This window comes from Theropithecus gelada, chromosome 5, assembly GCF_003255815.1.
Source record: "Theropithecus gelada isolate Dixy chromosome 5, Tgel_1.0, whole genome shotgun sequence".
Lineage (NCBI taxonomy): Eukaryota > Metazoa > Chordata > Mammalia > Primates > Cercopithecidae > Theropithecus > Theropithecus gelada.
In genome coordinates, this window is record NC_037672.1 from 59,056,854 (window position 1) to 59,073,902 (window position 17,049).

General features: G+C 39.1%; 1 protein-coding gene across 11 annotated transcripts in view; it reads left to right on the forward strand.

The window, feature by feature from the left end:
• The window catches only part of SEC31A (SEC31 homolog A, COPII coat complex component), an 82,181-nt gene that overhangs the window by 24,248 nt on the left and 40,884 nt on the right, over positions 1–17,049 (forward strand). For 6 of the 11 annotated variants that reach the window (XM_025384612.1, XM_025384614.1, XM_025384619.1 and 3 more), the window contains 8 exons: positions 6,756–6,917; positions 7,114–7,266; positions 9,404–9,640; positions 10,593–10,667; positions 11,387–11,425; positions 12,245–12,322; positions 16,146–16,221; positions 16,785–16,963. In XM_025384612.1, the coding sequence (XP_025240397.1) occupies positions 6,756–6,917; positions 7,114–7,266; positions 9,404–9,640; positions 10,593–10,667; positions 11,387–11,425; positions 12,245–12,322; positions 16,146–16,221; positions 16,785–16,963 (999 nt within the window). The remainder of the gene's footprint in view (positions 1–6,755; positions 6,918–7,113; positions 7,267–9,403; positions 9,641–10,592; positions 10,668–11,386; positions 11,426–12,244; positions 12,323–16,145; positions 16,222–16,784; positions 16,964–17,049) is intronic. The other 5 variants (XM_025384617.1, XM_025384618.1, XM_025384622.1 and 2 more) reach the window with 2 other exon arrangements.

Consider the following 17,049-nt stretch of genomic DNA (forward strand, 5'->3'; position numbering starts at 1 on the left):
TTTAATAAAATTAAACATTTTAAATGTCACATGGGCCAGGTGTGGTGGCTCACACCTGTAATCTCAGCACTTTGGGAGGCCAAGGCTGGCTGGCGAAACCCCATCTCCATAACAAATACAAAAATTAGCTGGCTGTGGTGGCGTGTTCTGTAGTCCCAGCCACTCGGGAGGCTGAGGTGGGAGGATCGCTTGAGCCCAGGAGGTCAAGACTCCAGTGAGCTGTGATTGCGCCACTGCACTCCAGCCTAGTCATCAGTGTGAGACCCTGTCTCAAAAATTAAAAAAAGAAAAAGGAAAAAAAAAAGTCACATGAAACCAGAGTTAAGTTCATTTGACTTATCGTAAAGTCCTAAGGTGTTGCTTCTATGAATAGCAGTTAACCACCTTACTAACTTTGAGTTCACAACAGACATTACATTGTAAAGCTTTCGTATAAGCCATTTTCTATTTATTTATTTTTTTATTACTATTACTATTTTTTTGTCAGAGTCTTGCTCTGTTTCCCAATGCAGTGGCACCATGACAGCTCACTGAAACCTTGACCTCCCAGGCTCAGTCAGTCCTCCCACAGCCTCCCAGATGGCAGGGACTACAGGCATGCACCACCATGCCTGGCCAATTTTGTGTATGTTTTTGTAGAGATGGGGTTTCGCCATGTTCCCCATGCTGGTCTTGAACTCCTGGGCTCAAGCGGTCTGCCCACCTCAGCCTCCCAAAGTGCTAGGATTATAGGCGTGAACCACCACGCCCGGCCTCATATAGGTCATTTTCTATAGTTCTTTCTCTGTCATTTTCTTTCTAAAGGAAGCTGATAATGCCGAATTCTGTTAGGATTCTGCAGTGATAGGAAGGGTGTGTACAGTACATGTTTTCTCTCGTGATTAAAAGTCAAATTTCTTAGTGAATTCTTCCTTCTCAAGATTGATTTTAAAATTTGATCCTCAAGTAACCTAAATATGGTTGTTGTTTGGGTCTTACCAGACAAAAACAATTGGACAGGACATCACTAATCTTTTAGAGTTTAAAAAGTTGGCTCTAGGTCGGGTGCGGTGGCTCGCGCCTGTAATCCCAGCACTTTGGGAGACCAAGGCGGGCGGATCACTTGAGGTCAGCAGTTCAAGACAAGCCTGGCCAACGTGGTGAAACCCCGTGTCTGTTAAAAATACAAAAGTTGGCTGGGCATGATGGCGGGTGCCTGTAGTCCCAGCTACTTGGGAGGCTGAGGCAGGAGAATTGCTTGAGCCCAGGAGGTGGAGGTTGCAGTGAGCTGAGGTCGCTGCCACTGCCCTCCAGCCTGGGCAACAGCGAGACCCTGTTGCAAAAAATAAAAAAGGTGACTCTAATAGAGTGTGCTGGTTTTTCAAATGCATCCACTATTTTGAACACAAGAACCTCAGTTTTTAAAATGTGTTTATTCAAATCCGATTGAAATTTTAAGTCACATTCCTGTTAATCAGAATAAGTCATCATAATGAATCATTCTTGTACTTTAAAAAATCTTAGTATTCTTTTTCCTGGCTACAGATACTTTCTACAAAAAATTGTTCAGTTTAGCTATACTTGTTGACCACGTTCATTCAGGTGTTTTGGTTACGAGGTGGCCATACTGAAGGGGTGGCCTGCCCCTCCACACCTGTGGGCGTTTCCCGTTAGGTGGAACGAGAGACTTGAGAAAAGAAATGAGACACAGAGACAAAGTATAGAGAAAGAAAAAGTGGGCCCAGGGGACTGGCGCTCAGCATACAGAGGACCCTTGCAGGCAGCGGTCTCTGAGTTCCCTCAGTATTTATTGATCATTATCTTTACCATCTTAGAAAAAGGGAAGTGACAGGATAATAGGATCGTGGTAGAGAGAAGGTCAGCAGTAAGACATATGAATAAAGATCTCTGTGACATGAATAAGTTTAAGGAAAAGTGCTGTGCCTTGATATGCATATGCAAACATCTCCATAAACTTTTTTAGTGCATAAAGAGCAGCATTGCCACTAGCACGGCCCACTTTCAGCCCTAAGGCGGTTTTCTCCTTTCTCATAAACAGAACATACAATCGGGTTTTACACTGAGATGTTCCATTGCCCAGGGACGGGCAGGAGATAGATGCTTTTCTCTGTCTCAACTGCCAAGAGGCGTTCTTTCCTCTTATACTAGTCCTCAGCACAGACCCTTCACGGGTGTCAGTCTGGGGGACGATCAGGTCTTTCCCTTCCCACTAGGCCATATTTCAGACTATCACCTGGGGAGAAACCTTGAACAATACCTAGCTTTCCTAGGCAGAGGTCCCTGCGACCTTTGGCAGTGTGCGTGTCCCTGGGTACTTGAGATTAAGAGAATGGTGATGACTTTTCACAAGCATACTGCCTTCAGGCACTTGTTTAACAAAGCACACCCTGCATAGCCCAAAATCCGGTAAACCTTAAGTCACCACAACACGTGTCTCTTGCAAGGACAAGGTTGGGGGTAGGGTCACAGATTAACAGCATCTCGAATACAGAACAAAATGGAGTCTCTTATGTCTACTTCTTTCTATATAGACACGGTAACGGTCTGATCTCTCTTTTCCCCACATTTCCCCCTTTTCTTTTCAACAAAACCACCATTGTCATCATGGCTCGTTCTCGATGGTCGCTGTCTCTTTGGAACTGTTGGGTATACCGGCAGACTAACAGCAGACAGAACAGGCACACAAGGATTCATATGAAATTTACAATAGTCATACTTCAGATGGTTTTAACCGAAGTGACAGGGTTAAGATTTGCAAGGCAATCAGCACCTCCTGCAGTTGCCTCAGTTTCTGGTACCAACACAAGAGATCACATACTTCACAAAGTAATAAAATATCACAAAGCAAGTGGAGGCAGGATGAGATCACTGACCACAGGATGGCGTTAAAATTAAAATTAAAATTGCATTGTCATTGATAACATCTTACCAGGAAACAGGGTTTGAGAGCAGACAACCTGTCTGACCAAATTTTATTAGGCGGGAATTTTCTCATCCTAATAAGCCAGGGAGCGCTATAGGAGACTAGGGCTTATTTCATCCCTTCGGCTTTGACCTTAAAAGACAGCATGCCTTGAGGGGGTCGTTTATAGGCCTACCCTCAGAGCGCATTCTCTTTCTCAGGGATATTCCTTGCTGAAAAAAAGAATTCAGCGATATTTCTCCTATTTGCTTTTAAAAAGAGGAGAAATATGGCTCTGTTCCATCCGGCTCACTGGCGGCCAGTTCAGGGTTACCTCCCTTGTTCTCTGAACATCGCTGTTATCCTGTTCTTTTTTCAAGATGCCCAGATTTCATATTGTTCAAACACACATGCTCTACAAACGATTTGTGCAGTTAACACAATCATCACAGGGTCCTGAGGTGACATACATCCTCCTCAGCTTACAAAGAAGATGATGGGATTAAGAGATTAAAGACAGACATAGGAAATTATAAAAGCATTAATTTGGGGAACTAATAAGTGTCCTTGAAATCTTCACATTTTATGTTTTTCTGCCGTGGCTTCAGCTGGTCCCTTCATTCAGGGTCCTTGACTTCCAGCACATCTTTTCTTCTGATATCACCACCTTGTTCATCTTGCGAGTGAATGGTGCTCGATTGCGGTGTTTCTGTCTCCGTGGAGGTGCTTTTCTTTCCATCTCCGATGGGTTCATTGTAGAACTTCAAATGTTTAGTGGGTATCCAAACAGGAAGCTGATTTTCTCCTGGTGAAACACAAGCAAAACCTCTTCCCCAGGTTATCACCTTCCCTATTTCCCATGTCTTATTTTTGTTGTCTTTCCACCAAATCAGTTTTCCTTCATGTGGGCTGTTCTTTTTGCCAGTGAGATGTTGTTCAGCAGAAGTAGCGGTCTGATTTCTATAAATGTTTAAAAAATTTAAAGCATAGAGTGCTAGATTAAGTTGCATCTGAGGAGTGGTACACTCCTTACTGTCTCCCCCTTCTTTTTGTTTAATTAACTGAGTTTTGAGTGTTCTATTAGTTCTTTCAACTATGGCCTGTCCTTGGGAATTAGAAGGAATTCCTGTTGTGTGTGTAATTTTCCACTGATTTAAGAATTTTTGGAAAGCTTTACTACAATATCCTGGTCCATTGTCAGTTTTAATTTTTTTTGGAACTCCCATTACAGCAAAACAAGATAATGAATGTTTTTTTAACATGGGAAGTACTTTCTCCTGTCTGGCAGGTTGCCCATATGAAATGTGAGTAAGTATCAACTGTTACATGAACATATGATAATTTTCCAAATGAAGGTACATGTGTAACATTCATTTGCCATAATGCGTTAGGACACAGACCTCTGGGATTAACTCCTGCCTCTTGAGTGGGCAGGTATAGTACTTTACACTGGGTTGTTGTACAATACCTTTTGCCTGTTTCCGTGTGATATCAAATTTGTTTTTTAACCCTGCTGCATTTACATGAGTCAAAGCATGAAGTCCTTATGCTTTTATGAATGCAGAGGATACCAGTAAGTCAACTTGTTCATTTGCTTTAGTTAAAGGTCCTGGTAAATTAGTGTATACTCGAATATGAGTAATATAAAATAGGAAATTCCTTTTTCTTACAGTTTGTTGTAATAGATTGAACAGCTGGTTTAACTGATCATCCATGCTGTATTTAATTAGAGCTGTCTCAGCATCCCTTGTAGCCTGTACTACATATGCAGAATCTGATACAATATTAACAGGTCGATTAAAATCTTGTAACACTTAATGACTGCAACCAACTCTGCCCTTTGAGCCGATTGATACTGAGTTTTGAGCAACATCTTGAAGCCTTGCTACAAAATCAGGGTAAGGCTCTTTAGAGCCTTGTCTTATTGTATTGAAGAAGGGGCAGGCTGTTTCTGGGTCTTGGATTTTCTCCCAGGCCCTAAGGCAGATAGCCCTAATTTGCTCAGTGGCCTCATTTTGCATTATTACTTGTTGACTAGCAGTGCTCCAATTTTGACCTGTTCCTAATAGTTGATCTATGTCTATGTTAATTGGAAGATTGGCAGTCCTATGTCTTCGGACCTGTTATTGTGCCCCATCAATCCACCAAATTGTAAAAAATGAGAGGGTGAGAGAGATGATTTTGCCAGAATCTCCCAATCATAAGGAATGAGTCTGTGTCCATGAGCAATGGAATCTAATAATGTTCTCACGTAAGGAGAGTTGGGTCCATACTGTTTTACTCCCTCTTTCATTTCTTTTAGCATTTTTATAGAAAAGGACTCATATCTGGCTTCAGCTACGAGAGGCTCTCCCTCTTGGGCCCCTTCTCCAGGTGGTCTTGATTCTAATATTACTGGGAATTGCCACGCTTCAATATCTCCTTGTTTTCTTGCCTCATCAATAATTTTATGTAATGCATTACCCTGTCCACTAGGCGGTGCTGTAGGATTAAGTCTCATGGTGGGCGGCTGAGGCTATAGCGCCCTGCCCTGTGGCGCTGGAAGCATTCCTGGCTGTCCGTACGGATTTTCTGGGGGCAGCCGATACTGAAGTTCGGCTGGCGACCAGTATTGATAGGCTACTGGCGGCTGGGTCTTACTTTCTATCGGCTGATATTGTGGAGATTGTATTTGGATTGGCATTGCCATGACAGAGACTCTGTCTTTTTCTATTTGATCTTCTTTTGGTGTTTGTACTTGTTTAACCTGCATTTGAGGTTGTAAAGTTACAGGCATCTAAGCTGCTGTAAGAGGAGTTGGCCATTGTGGTTTAGACTCTGATGGCTCTGCTAGTTCTGGACCTTTTTCTTCTAACTTTAACATTTCAGGATATATCACCTCCTGTAATTGATTATCGTCAACATTTTGCATTGACCGAGCCATTACCGGCTCTGCTACACATTTACAATGTGAACTTTCTGTTCCTTTCCGGGATTCTATCCCTGCCTCTTTTTCACAATCTACAGCACAGCTTTCAGGGACATAAGAAACTGAAACGCTATCTTCTCCTGTTTGAAACCGTTCTAAAGCTACTTTAATAATGACCCAGTCATTCCATACTGTGAGTGGGATGATTTTACCTTCCCTGCTTGCTTGTTTTAATTCTTTGCCAATTTTTTCCCAGTCTTTTAGATCTAAAGTTCCCTGTTCCGGAAACCATGGGCAAAACTGTTCTATTGTTTGGAATAGCGTAATTAGATTTTTTGTAAAGACTTTAACTCCCCCTCTTTTTAAGAGAATTTTAATAAAGCTGCGATAAGAGGTGTATTTACTTTTAGTTTGCCCCATTGTTACCCTAGGTTCTTCTGAGCACACAAGCTTACCGCAGGGCTGACTGTAGACGTACTCGGGAGTCTCTCGTCGACTTGTCCTCAATGACCACGCTCCAGCGTACCTTCACCTTAGAGAAAAGCACCCACGTTGGGCACCAGATGAAGGGGTGGCCTGCCCCTCCACACCTGTGGGCGTTTCTTGTTAGGTGGAATGAGAGACTTGAGAAAAGAAATGAGACAAAGTGACAAAGTATAGAGAAAGAAAAAGCGGGCCCAGGGGACCGGCACTCAGCATACAGAGGACCCACGCCGGCACCGGTCTCTGAGTTCCCTCAGTATTTATTGAGTCACTACAGCACATGTCTCTTGCAAGAACAAGGTTGGGAGTAGGGTCACAGATTAACAGCATCTCAAATACAGAACAAAATGGAGTCTCATGTCTACTTCTTTCTATATAGACACAGTAACAGTCTGATCTCTCTTTCTTTTCCCCACACCATACCATTTTCTGAGTGTTGTTGTTTGTTTTTTGTTGGCCTAGGTGTTATATGAACTTCCCACCAACACACAGTGGTGCTTCGATATTCAGTGGTGTCCCCGAAATCCTGCTGTCTTATCAGCTGCTTCGTTTGATGGGCGTATCAGTGTTTATTCTATCATGGGAGGAAGCACAGACGGTTTAAGACAGAAACAAGTTGACAAGGTAATAGGAAGTGTTAAAGTTTTCTATTATAATGCCTGAAAAAAGTACATGTTGTGTAATATTTTGAAATGATTTCACTGATTAACAGTGCTGGTTAATTGGACAATTGTGATCAAAAATTTTTTTGGATATGACTGGAAAAAAATGAAAGATAGTTTGTGTATGGTCAGATTCTCATGTTATTAATCTTTTTTAGCTTTCATCATCTTTTGGGAATCTTGATCCCTTTGGCACAGGACAGCCCCTTCCTCCATTACAAATTCCACAGCAGACTGCTCAGCATAGTATAGTGCTGCCTCTGAAGAAGCCGCCCAAGTGGATTCGAAGGCCTGTTGGTGCTTCTTTTTCAGTAGGTGGATTTTGTTTTTATGGTCCATAGTCACAAAGGACTTTTTATACCAAAGTGTTATTACAGGATCACTCTGATGGAAGAAGTCGGGGTTTAAGTTGGGATTTGAGATGTATTTGTGGGTATTTCATCATTCAAAATGATTTCTCTGAAAAACTGGAACCTACTCTTTTTTTTCTCTTTTTTAAAAACATGGTAAAATATACATAAAATTTATCATTTTATCCATTTTCAAATGTACAGTTCAATGGCATTAAGTACATTTACATTGTTGTTGTGTAGCCAAACCTCTATGTTCCTCCCCCCACTTTTTTTTTTTAAATTTTTTTTTATTTTAGACAGAGTCTTGCTCTGTTGCCCAGGGTGGAGTGCACTGGCGCAATCTCGGCTCACTGCAACCTCTGCCTCCTGGGTTCAAGCAGTTCTCCTGCCTCAGCCTCCTGAGTAGCTGGAATTACAGGTGCACGCCACCACACCTGGCTAATTTTTGTATTTTTAGTAGAGATGCGGTTTTACCATGTTGACTGGGGCTGGTCTCGAACTCCTGACCTCAGGTGATCCACCTGCCTCGGCCTCCCAAAGTGCTGGGATTACAGGCATGAGTCACTGTACCAGGCCCTCCTCCCTTTTTTTTAAATGTGTCTTCCTTCTCTCTCTCTCTCTCTCTCTCTGTCTCTCTAGCTCTTTCCCTCGCTCCCTCCCTCCCTTCTTTTTTTCTTTTCTTTTCTCTTCTCTTCTCTTTTCTTTTCACAGGGAGTGTCCTCCCTCCTCTTCATCCTTTTAGCTTTCTTTTTTAATTGTCAGCTTTTTTTATTGTAAAAAATGCGTAATATAAAATTTACTATCTTAACATTTTAAATATACACTACAACCATTTTTAAATATATACTACAGTAGTGTTAACTATATACATGTTGTTGTGCAACAGATTTCTAGAACTTTTTCATCTTGCAAAACTGAAACTCTGTGCCCTTGAACAGCAGCTCACCATTTCCTCTTTCCCTTGAATCCCTGGTAACCACATTCTACTTTGTTGCTAGGAGTTTTACTACTTTAAATTACTCATATAAATGGAATCATGCAGTACTTTTCTTTTTGTGGCTGGCTTATTTTACTTAGCTTAATGTCCTCAAGGTTTATTTGTGTTGTAGCATGACAGAATTTACTTCTTTTTACAGGCCAAATAATATTGCATTGTATATATACACCACATTTTTTTTATCCTTTCATTTGATGGTCATTTTGGTTGCTTCCATCTTTTGGCTATTGTGAATAAATGCTGTGGTGAACATGGGTTTGTAATTATCGTTTTGGGATCCTGTTTTCAGTTTTTTGAGACATATACCCAGAAGTGGGATTGCTGGATCATACGATGGTTCTATTTTTAAGTTTTTGAAGAACCTCTATACCGTTTTATAGCAGCTTTACCATTTTACATTCTCACTAATAGTGCACAAGGGTTCTAGTTTCTCCACATCCTCTCTAGAACTTTTTGTTTGATTGTTTCTTTCTTCCTTTTACATTGCTGACACTTTGCCTAATTCTTTCACACCAGACTTCTAATAGCTTGATTGCATATTTGTTGCTTGTCTTTTTCCTCTCTAATCTTTACTACATATTCCAAGATTAATCTTCCTAAAATAGACCTTCGAATATGTTTTATGTCACTCATAAGTCTGTTCTTTGGATCTGCTTAATCTTATCATCATCCTATCTGGTCTTCTGTATCTGGGTGGATCACTTGAGGTTTGGAGTTCAAGACCAGCCTGGCCAACATGGTGAAACCCTGTCTACTAAAAATACAAAAATTAGCCAGGCGTGTGGCCGGCACCTGTAATCCCAGCTACTCAGGAGGCTGAGGCAGGAGAATCACTTGAACCCAGGAGGCAGAGGTTGTAGTGAGCCAACATCCCGCCTTTGCACTCCAGCCTGGGTGACTTAAGAGTGAAACTCTGTCTCAAAAAAAAAAAAAAGTACATTTCATCTAGAACAGAAATTGAAGTGATGTCAGACTGTGGCGCATGAGAGGTGGTATCAACTAATTTCATCCAGATTATCTGTTTAGGCCACTTTATAAGCACTGTTTTTGGCCATATCCTCGGGTTAACACTGAGTTTGTTCATTCTCTCTTTTATAGTTTGGAGGCAAACTGGTTACATTTGAGAATGTTAGAATGCCTTCTCATCAGGGAGCTGAGCAGCAGCAGCAGCAGCACCATGTGTTCATTAGTCAGGTTGTAACAGAAAAGGAGTTCCTCAGCCGGTCAGACCAACTTCAGCAGGCTGTGCAGTCACAAGGATTTATCAATTATTGCCAAAAAAAAATTGATGCTTCTCAGACTGAATTTGAGAAAAATGTGTGGTCCTTTTTGAAGGTAAAGTTGCTATTTAACGCTGTATTATTTCATTATCTGCAAATTTAACTGTTCCATTATATTCTAAATCTGTCTTCCTTTTAAAGAATTGAAAAAGTGAATTTCAGCAATTCATCATGAAATTAAGAAGCCTTATAAAGAGCATACAACCTGTGTCCAGAGTTTTCCCTTCTCTACTTTGAAAAGTGTAATACGAAATACATTTTTAATAAGAAAACAAAAATAGATCTGTTTAGAGGAGAGAGACATAGTCAGCATACCTATTTTGAAGATTAGTACATAGAGTTTACTATAATGAAAACATAGAATATTTAATATCTATATTAGATCTAGTTAAGGAAAATGGAAAAAGGAAGAGGAATAGAGGAGAGAGGTTGGAGGCATTTTTCCTTTTACTTTAAGAGGAGTTAGAATAGAGTAACAAATAGAATTTCCTTGTTGGTCATTTTGCCTGCACGGGAATGTCTATTTCTTTATACAGTACTGATTTTTCAAGTAAAGCAGTCTTGAATACGGTAGGTTAAAGTCTAAAATTAAAGAATTTATATTTTGTAATAATTTTGGGAAAGAATTTTAGGACATAGAACATTCCACATAGTTTGAGTTTTGTATCAATTTAACCTTTGAACATAAGTTTGTATTTAAAAAACTTACTGTTCAAAAGTAAACTTTATTCAACCAGGGTAATTAATTACTAGTATATTTACTATTAAAAAATAACTTATTTTAAAAAAATGATTCTGGGCACATGTTCTCAGGACCTCCTGAGGCTGGGTCTCCAAATAAAAAACCAAAAAACCCACTATCCTTTAGATTCGTTCTAACAATGAATCTTTAGAATGTAGACTTCAGATAATTTTAATAATTCTCTTTGGAATTTGATTCATTCTTATAAAAAGTTGGCCTTTAAATGTAGGTCTTTCTTTTAAGAATATGTCTTTTTTTTTAAAAGGTGAACTTTGAGGATGATTCTCGTGGAAAATACCTTGAACTTCTAGGATACAGGAAAGAAGATCTAGGAAAGAAGGTAAACTTTCGGGAAAGTTAGATGGCATGCTGTTTATGAATCACACTTTAAAAAAATAAAGTTCGACACAGATTATCTTAAATCACTCAATAAACATTTAATACTAATTTGTGTTTGGTTGCCAGCATTTTTTCTTTTTTCTTTTTTAATCCTCCATTATTACCCACAGTGGTTGCCAGAGTTTTGAATACATACTTGTATTAGCCTTTCATCATTCTTTGGAAATGACTAGAGTTTTCTGTAACATTGCAGGTTGTTGCATGTGTGGTAGAGGTATACCGTGCACTGTAAGTGCATATTGAAGTTTAGTGCTCTTTTGATGTCCAGCAGAACTAAGATCACATCACAACCCCACTCCTTAGTGGCTGTGTCTTTGCTCACTCCTTTAGAGTTTTATATTTAACTTTATTAGTAGTCTAAACTTCTTGAGGCTGTAACTTTTTTAGGCTTGTAAGAGATTAATATATGAAAGTTATACTTGCATGCCTGATGGCAGAAAATGAGGAAATAGAATGATTGTCAGATTATTTCTAATCACTTCCGTGTGAAAGAAGCTAGAACCATGGAGAACCAGTTATAGCTTTTATTGTTTTTTTTAAACATACTATTCCTATAAGAACTTTTGTGGATTTTCGCCAATGAGAAGCAAGAGGGGAACATTTGCTGGATGCTCTGAAATAGAATTCCATGTAGTAGGTGAGCTGTTATTTTTATTTCAGATTGCTTTGGCCTTGAACAAAGTGGATGGAGCCGATGTGGTAAGAAGGCCTTTAAAAATAGCTACCTTCTAAAACTTTGGCTAGGTCATAACAAAGAAGGAAATATCATTTAAGAAATTTGTGTTTTATGGTTCATAGTATAAAAATAAATGCTTATTCTAGATATTTTAATAAGTTAATAATTCTCATTTTTAAAATAGCATGAGCTTAGCTGGTGGAGCATTCCTTTCTCTTGACATACATATTTGAATTTTGTAAAGGAGGAAAAACAGAATTAATGACTACTCAAATACTTAAGATAAAGTTTTTTTTGTTGTTGTTTTTTGTTTGTTTGTTTTTTTGCGGGGGAGAAAAATTGATGGGAAAGTGGGCTGGGTGCGGTGGCTCACGCCTGTAATCCCAGCACTTTGGGAAGCCGAGGAGGGCAGATCACGAGGTCAGGAGTTCAAGACCAGCCTGACCAACATAGTGAAATCCTGTCTTTACTAAAAATACAAAAATTAGCCGGGTGTTGTAGCACATGCCTGTAATCGCAGCTACTTGGGAGGCTGAGGCAGGAGAATTGCTTGAACCAGGAGGCGGAGGTTGCAGTGAGCCGGGATCGTGCCACTGACCTCCAGCCTGGGTGATAGAGTAAGACTGTCACAAAAAAAAAAAAAAAAAATGGGAAAGTGTTAGCAGTAATAGTTCTTTACTTTTCCTCTAATGGTGATTCTCAAATAAATTTACTCACTGTTGCTTCTTATGATTAAACTAGCTCTGAATGTTGTTGGTTGGGTCTTTTGTCTTCCTGGTTCACTAACAGCCTTTTAATGCTACATTTTTCACCTTCCCCTGTAATTGTTTTGTGTACCAAAGGCTCTTAAAGACTCTGACCAAGTAGCACAGAGTGATGGGGAGGAGAGCCCTGCTGCTGAAGAGCAGCTCTTGGGAGAGGTACTTTTTTTTTTTTTTTCATATTATACTGGACAAATTTGTGATATTTGTGTATCTCACATTAAAATAAGAAAAATTTTCTTGACTACTTATGGCAAAATTAAGTTGAAATAAATTGTTTTCTTTGAGATGTTTAGGATAGGAATCTATTTACCTATACTGATAAAAGTATCATCTCCAGACTCTTGTTCTCCAACCTTGTTTCTGGATTATATGGTTTAAAACTAACAGTTGATGTGAGATTAACATAATTTGGTCAGATGACTATCAGGATGTCAAACTGAAAAGAGATTTTATTCAGAAATCCTCATTGTGTTGCATGTAAATTTAATGTCTTTTCTTGGCCTGTAATTTTGGGCCAACTATCAGTGGCATAGGCCTCTGAATTAGTACTGAACATGGAGTTGAAGTAAAGGATATTTCACTAAACTTACTGTCATGATTTTCAATAAATGTGTCCTTAGTTGATAATTTTTGTAAATAATTAAGAAGAGTCCTTGAACACAGAGTTACATCATTAGTTTTTCCTTTTAATTTTCTGGGTGTTTTTTTTTAACCACTAATGAACAAATATATAATTTACTTTTCTTGCTTTCTAATTTTATATCATCTTGGAAAATTAATCAACAAGTTCTTCTCATCTCATCTTTGGCTTTTTCATTGTTCTTTGCAATATCTTGACTATGGAATGTTTTGTATAATTTTTTACTAAGTTATAAAAATAATTCAGTAAATTTAGTCTATTACAAGATGATTGCAAAAAATCATTCTCCTTAGAAGTGGATCTCCTAGAGTTTATTAACAAGAGAATAAAGAATGTGGATAAAATCTTACTAAAAATTTGAACTAGGCCAGGCATGATGTTTGCTCATGCCTGTAATCCCAGCACTTTGGGAGGCCAAGGTGGGAGGATCACTTGAGGCTAGGAATTCAAGACTAGCCTGGACAACATAGTGAGACCCCATCTCTAAAAAAACAAAAAAAAATTAACCCAGCAGGATGGCACATGCCTGTAGTCCTACCTATTTGGGAGGCTGAGGTAGGATCACTTGAACCCAAGAGTTCATGGTTGGAGTGAGCTATGATCACACCATTGCATTCCAGCCTGAGTGACAGAGCAAGACCTTGTCTGATTTAAAAAAGAAAAGAACTAATTTTGAGAATATTTAAACAGAACTGTAAGATACATAGAGAAATGTACTTTCATTTATGTGCAGCTAGACTATGTATTATCAAATAGAGGGTCATTTGGGAATGCACTCATGAATAATAGGTAAGGAAAATATGCATTTAATGAAATAGTAGTCATCAATGTATACTTTGGTTCTTTGAAAAAATGTGTTTAAGGAGATAAAATCTTCCCCTTTGTCTTGATGAGCTATTTTGTTTCATAGTAGCTTACACATTGAGGGCACTCATTACCTAATAAATTGTGCATTTTTTGACCTTATATCTAGTTCAGAAGTCCATAAATAAGGATAAATCATTTCTAGAAAGCGAATTGGAGAAATAGTGACTTAAAAAAAAGAAAAATAGCCGGGCGCGGTGGCTCATGCCTGTAATCCCAGCACTTTGGGAGGCCAGGGCAAGTAGATCACGAGGTCAAGAGATTGAGACCATCCTGGCTAACACGGTGAAACCCCATCTCTACTGAAAATACAAAAAATTAACCAGGCGTGGTGGCGGGTCCCTACTCGGGAGGCTGAGGCAGGACAATGTCGTGAACCCGGGAGGGAGGTGGAGCTTGCAGTGAGCTGAGAATGCACCACTGCACTCCACCCTGGGTGACAGAGTGAGACTGTCTCAAAAAAAAAAGTATTTTTATGCAAGTTTGTTAGTGAATGTAATTAGATCAGTGTGTCTGATTTATTCCTTAATGTGAATAACTTAAATTCTTAATTTCTTGGAGTTTTTAAATTCCAAATGCTTCCCTTTAGTTGGGGAAAGGGAATTAGTGTTATAGATATTCTCCTATAATAGTCAACATTAATAATTAAGTATATTTGCAGATGGTGCAGTGCTGTACTCTGCATTAAAATTACCCAGTTGTAAAGTGCCACTGACCTTGAATACTAGATATTTACATTCAGATGTGTAGATAATATAGCATGGAAGATAGATATTTCATCTCATGTAAGAAAGCTGTGTTTTTCTTTAAAAATTTGTCTCTAATCTCTGATATATTTTTGTCTTATTTTGAATTTTTATGCATGGGAGAGAAAGCGTTTAAAATTATTTGCCTGCAAAATGCTTCCATTATATTTTTTCTAAAGAAAGCATTGAGTTTATTTTTAATCAGTCTTGCAGGTAGTCTCAGAAATTATAACAGAACTGTGTTTATTTTTACCAGACTAGCCCACTGTTCCACGTATGACTAATTTGAGTGAAAAGGAAATGTATACTTGAATTTAAGTGTATTAATAAATAATATATTGCTTTTATGTTGTGGGTACCAAGTGATTTTTTATTCACTTTTTTTTTTATGATTCAGTTAAAACAAAAGCACCTTATAATCAAATGTAGTGGACAGGAATTCTTCGATGTGTAAAAGCAGGTTTGTTTTAAAATTTTAAAATAGTGTAATTTAAAAATATATTTTCCAGCCTGGCATGGTGGCTCACGCCTGTAATCCCAGCACTTTGGGAGGCTGAGGAGGACAGATCACGAGTTCAGGAGATTGAGACCATTCTGGCTAACATGGTGAAACCCTGTCTCTACTAAAAATACAAAAATTAGCTGGGCATGGTGGCAGGCACCTATAGTCCCAGCTACTCAGGAGGCTGAGGCAGGAAAATGGCGTGAACCCAGGAGGCAGAGTTTGCAGTGAGCCGAGATCACACCACTGCACTCCAGCCTGGGAGACAGAGCAAGACTCCCTCTCAAAAAATAAAATTAAATAAATAAAAATAAAAATATATTTTCCATATTTTGAGCCACTCATAGTTACCTAAGAAAACAAAGATTCTTCGGCTTCATTACTGAGATACCAGTAATGAATATGTACACGTTAGTTTGTTTAATAGTGTTCTTTTTTTTTTTTTTTTTCTGAGGCGGAGTCTTGCTCTGTCGCCAGGCTGATGTGCAGTGGCACAATCTCAGCTCACTGCAACCTCCACTTCCTGGGTTCAAGTGATTCTCCTGCCTCAGCCTCCCGAGTAGCTGGGGCTACAGGTGCACACCACCACCACCAGCTAATTTTTGTGTTTTTAGTGGAGATGGGGTTTCACCATGTTGGCCAGGATGGTCTCAATCTCCTGACCTCGTGATCTGCCCTCCTCAGCCTCCCAAAGTGCTGGGATTACAGGCATGAGCCGCTGCTCCTGGTCAATTTTTTTTATTTTAGTAGAGATGGGATTTCACCATGTTGGCCAGGATGGTCTTGATCTCCTGACCTTGTGATCTGCCTGCCTCAGCCTCCCAAAATGCTGGGATTACAAGCACGCACCACCATGCCCGGCTAGTTTTGTATTTTTAGTAGATATGGGGTTTCACCATGTTGGGCATGGCTGGTCCCGAGCTTCTGACCTCAAGTGACCTGCCTGCCTTGGCCTCCTAAAGTGCTGAGATTACAGATGTGAGCCACTGTGCCCAGCCTGCTTAACCAGTATTCTTCATGACCTTGGATTTTATTTATGATTATATAATGGGAGGTAATATTTAGGGAAGTCATAGATCTTAGTGTAAATTTGGATCTGAGAACTTTTCTGGAATAACTTGGTATGTCATCTAGTCTGTAGATGAAGAATCGTGTAAATTTTTTTTTGTCAGTAAATCATTCCACAGTTTTATTCTGGCTAAATTGTTGCTTTTTTCATCTCTTTAGCACATTAAAGAGGAAAAAGAAGAATCTGAGTTTCTACCCTCATCTGGAGGAACATTTAATATCTCCGTCAGTGGGGGTAAGTACTTGTTGGTTTTGATTTCTGATTTTTTTTAACCATTGGAAAACAAATAGTTCCTGCATTTAAGTTAAAATGCTTCAAGTCAGGTGCCATGGTGCATGCCTATAGTCCCAGCTACTTGGGAAGTTGAGGCAGGAAGATCGCTTGGGCCCAGGAGTTTGAGGCTATCCTGGACAATATAGTGAAACGCTATCTCAAAAAAAAAAAAAAAGTTTTGTCACAGGTGGTACAGTGTGAGAAAGAACTCACTTTTCCTTTAGTACCGTATATGTAATCAGTGCCGTGGGAAGGCTGGTGTGTTCAGACACCTACGTGATCTTTGATAATCCAGTTAAAGCAGTCTGGAAAATGTATTATTTTATATTTATCTCAGCATATTTCTATAGATCTTTTCCATAAATACCAATGCTTGTGTTAGAAATTAATCCACTAGTAATCAGAAATTAGTGTTGTGGTCTCCATTCATGTATGTGTATAAAAATTGATAGATACAGTACTTTGTTGTTGGTTTTGGTAACAAAAACTCTATTTAACTTGGATGTATTATTTTCTTGTTGCAGACATTGATGGTTTAATTACTCAGGCTTTGCTAACAGGCAATTTTGAGAGTGCTGTTGACCTTTGTTTACATGATAACCGCATGGCCGATGCCATCATATTGGCCATAGCAGGTGGACAAGAACTCTTGGCTCGAACCCAGAAGAAATACTTTGCAAAATCCCAAAGCAAAATTACCAGGGTATGTTATTTTAAAAATAAGCAATAACGTATTTATCTTTCTAATTATAAAAACAATACACTGTTATTATAGATAACTGAAATGCA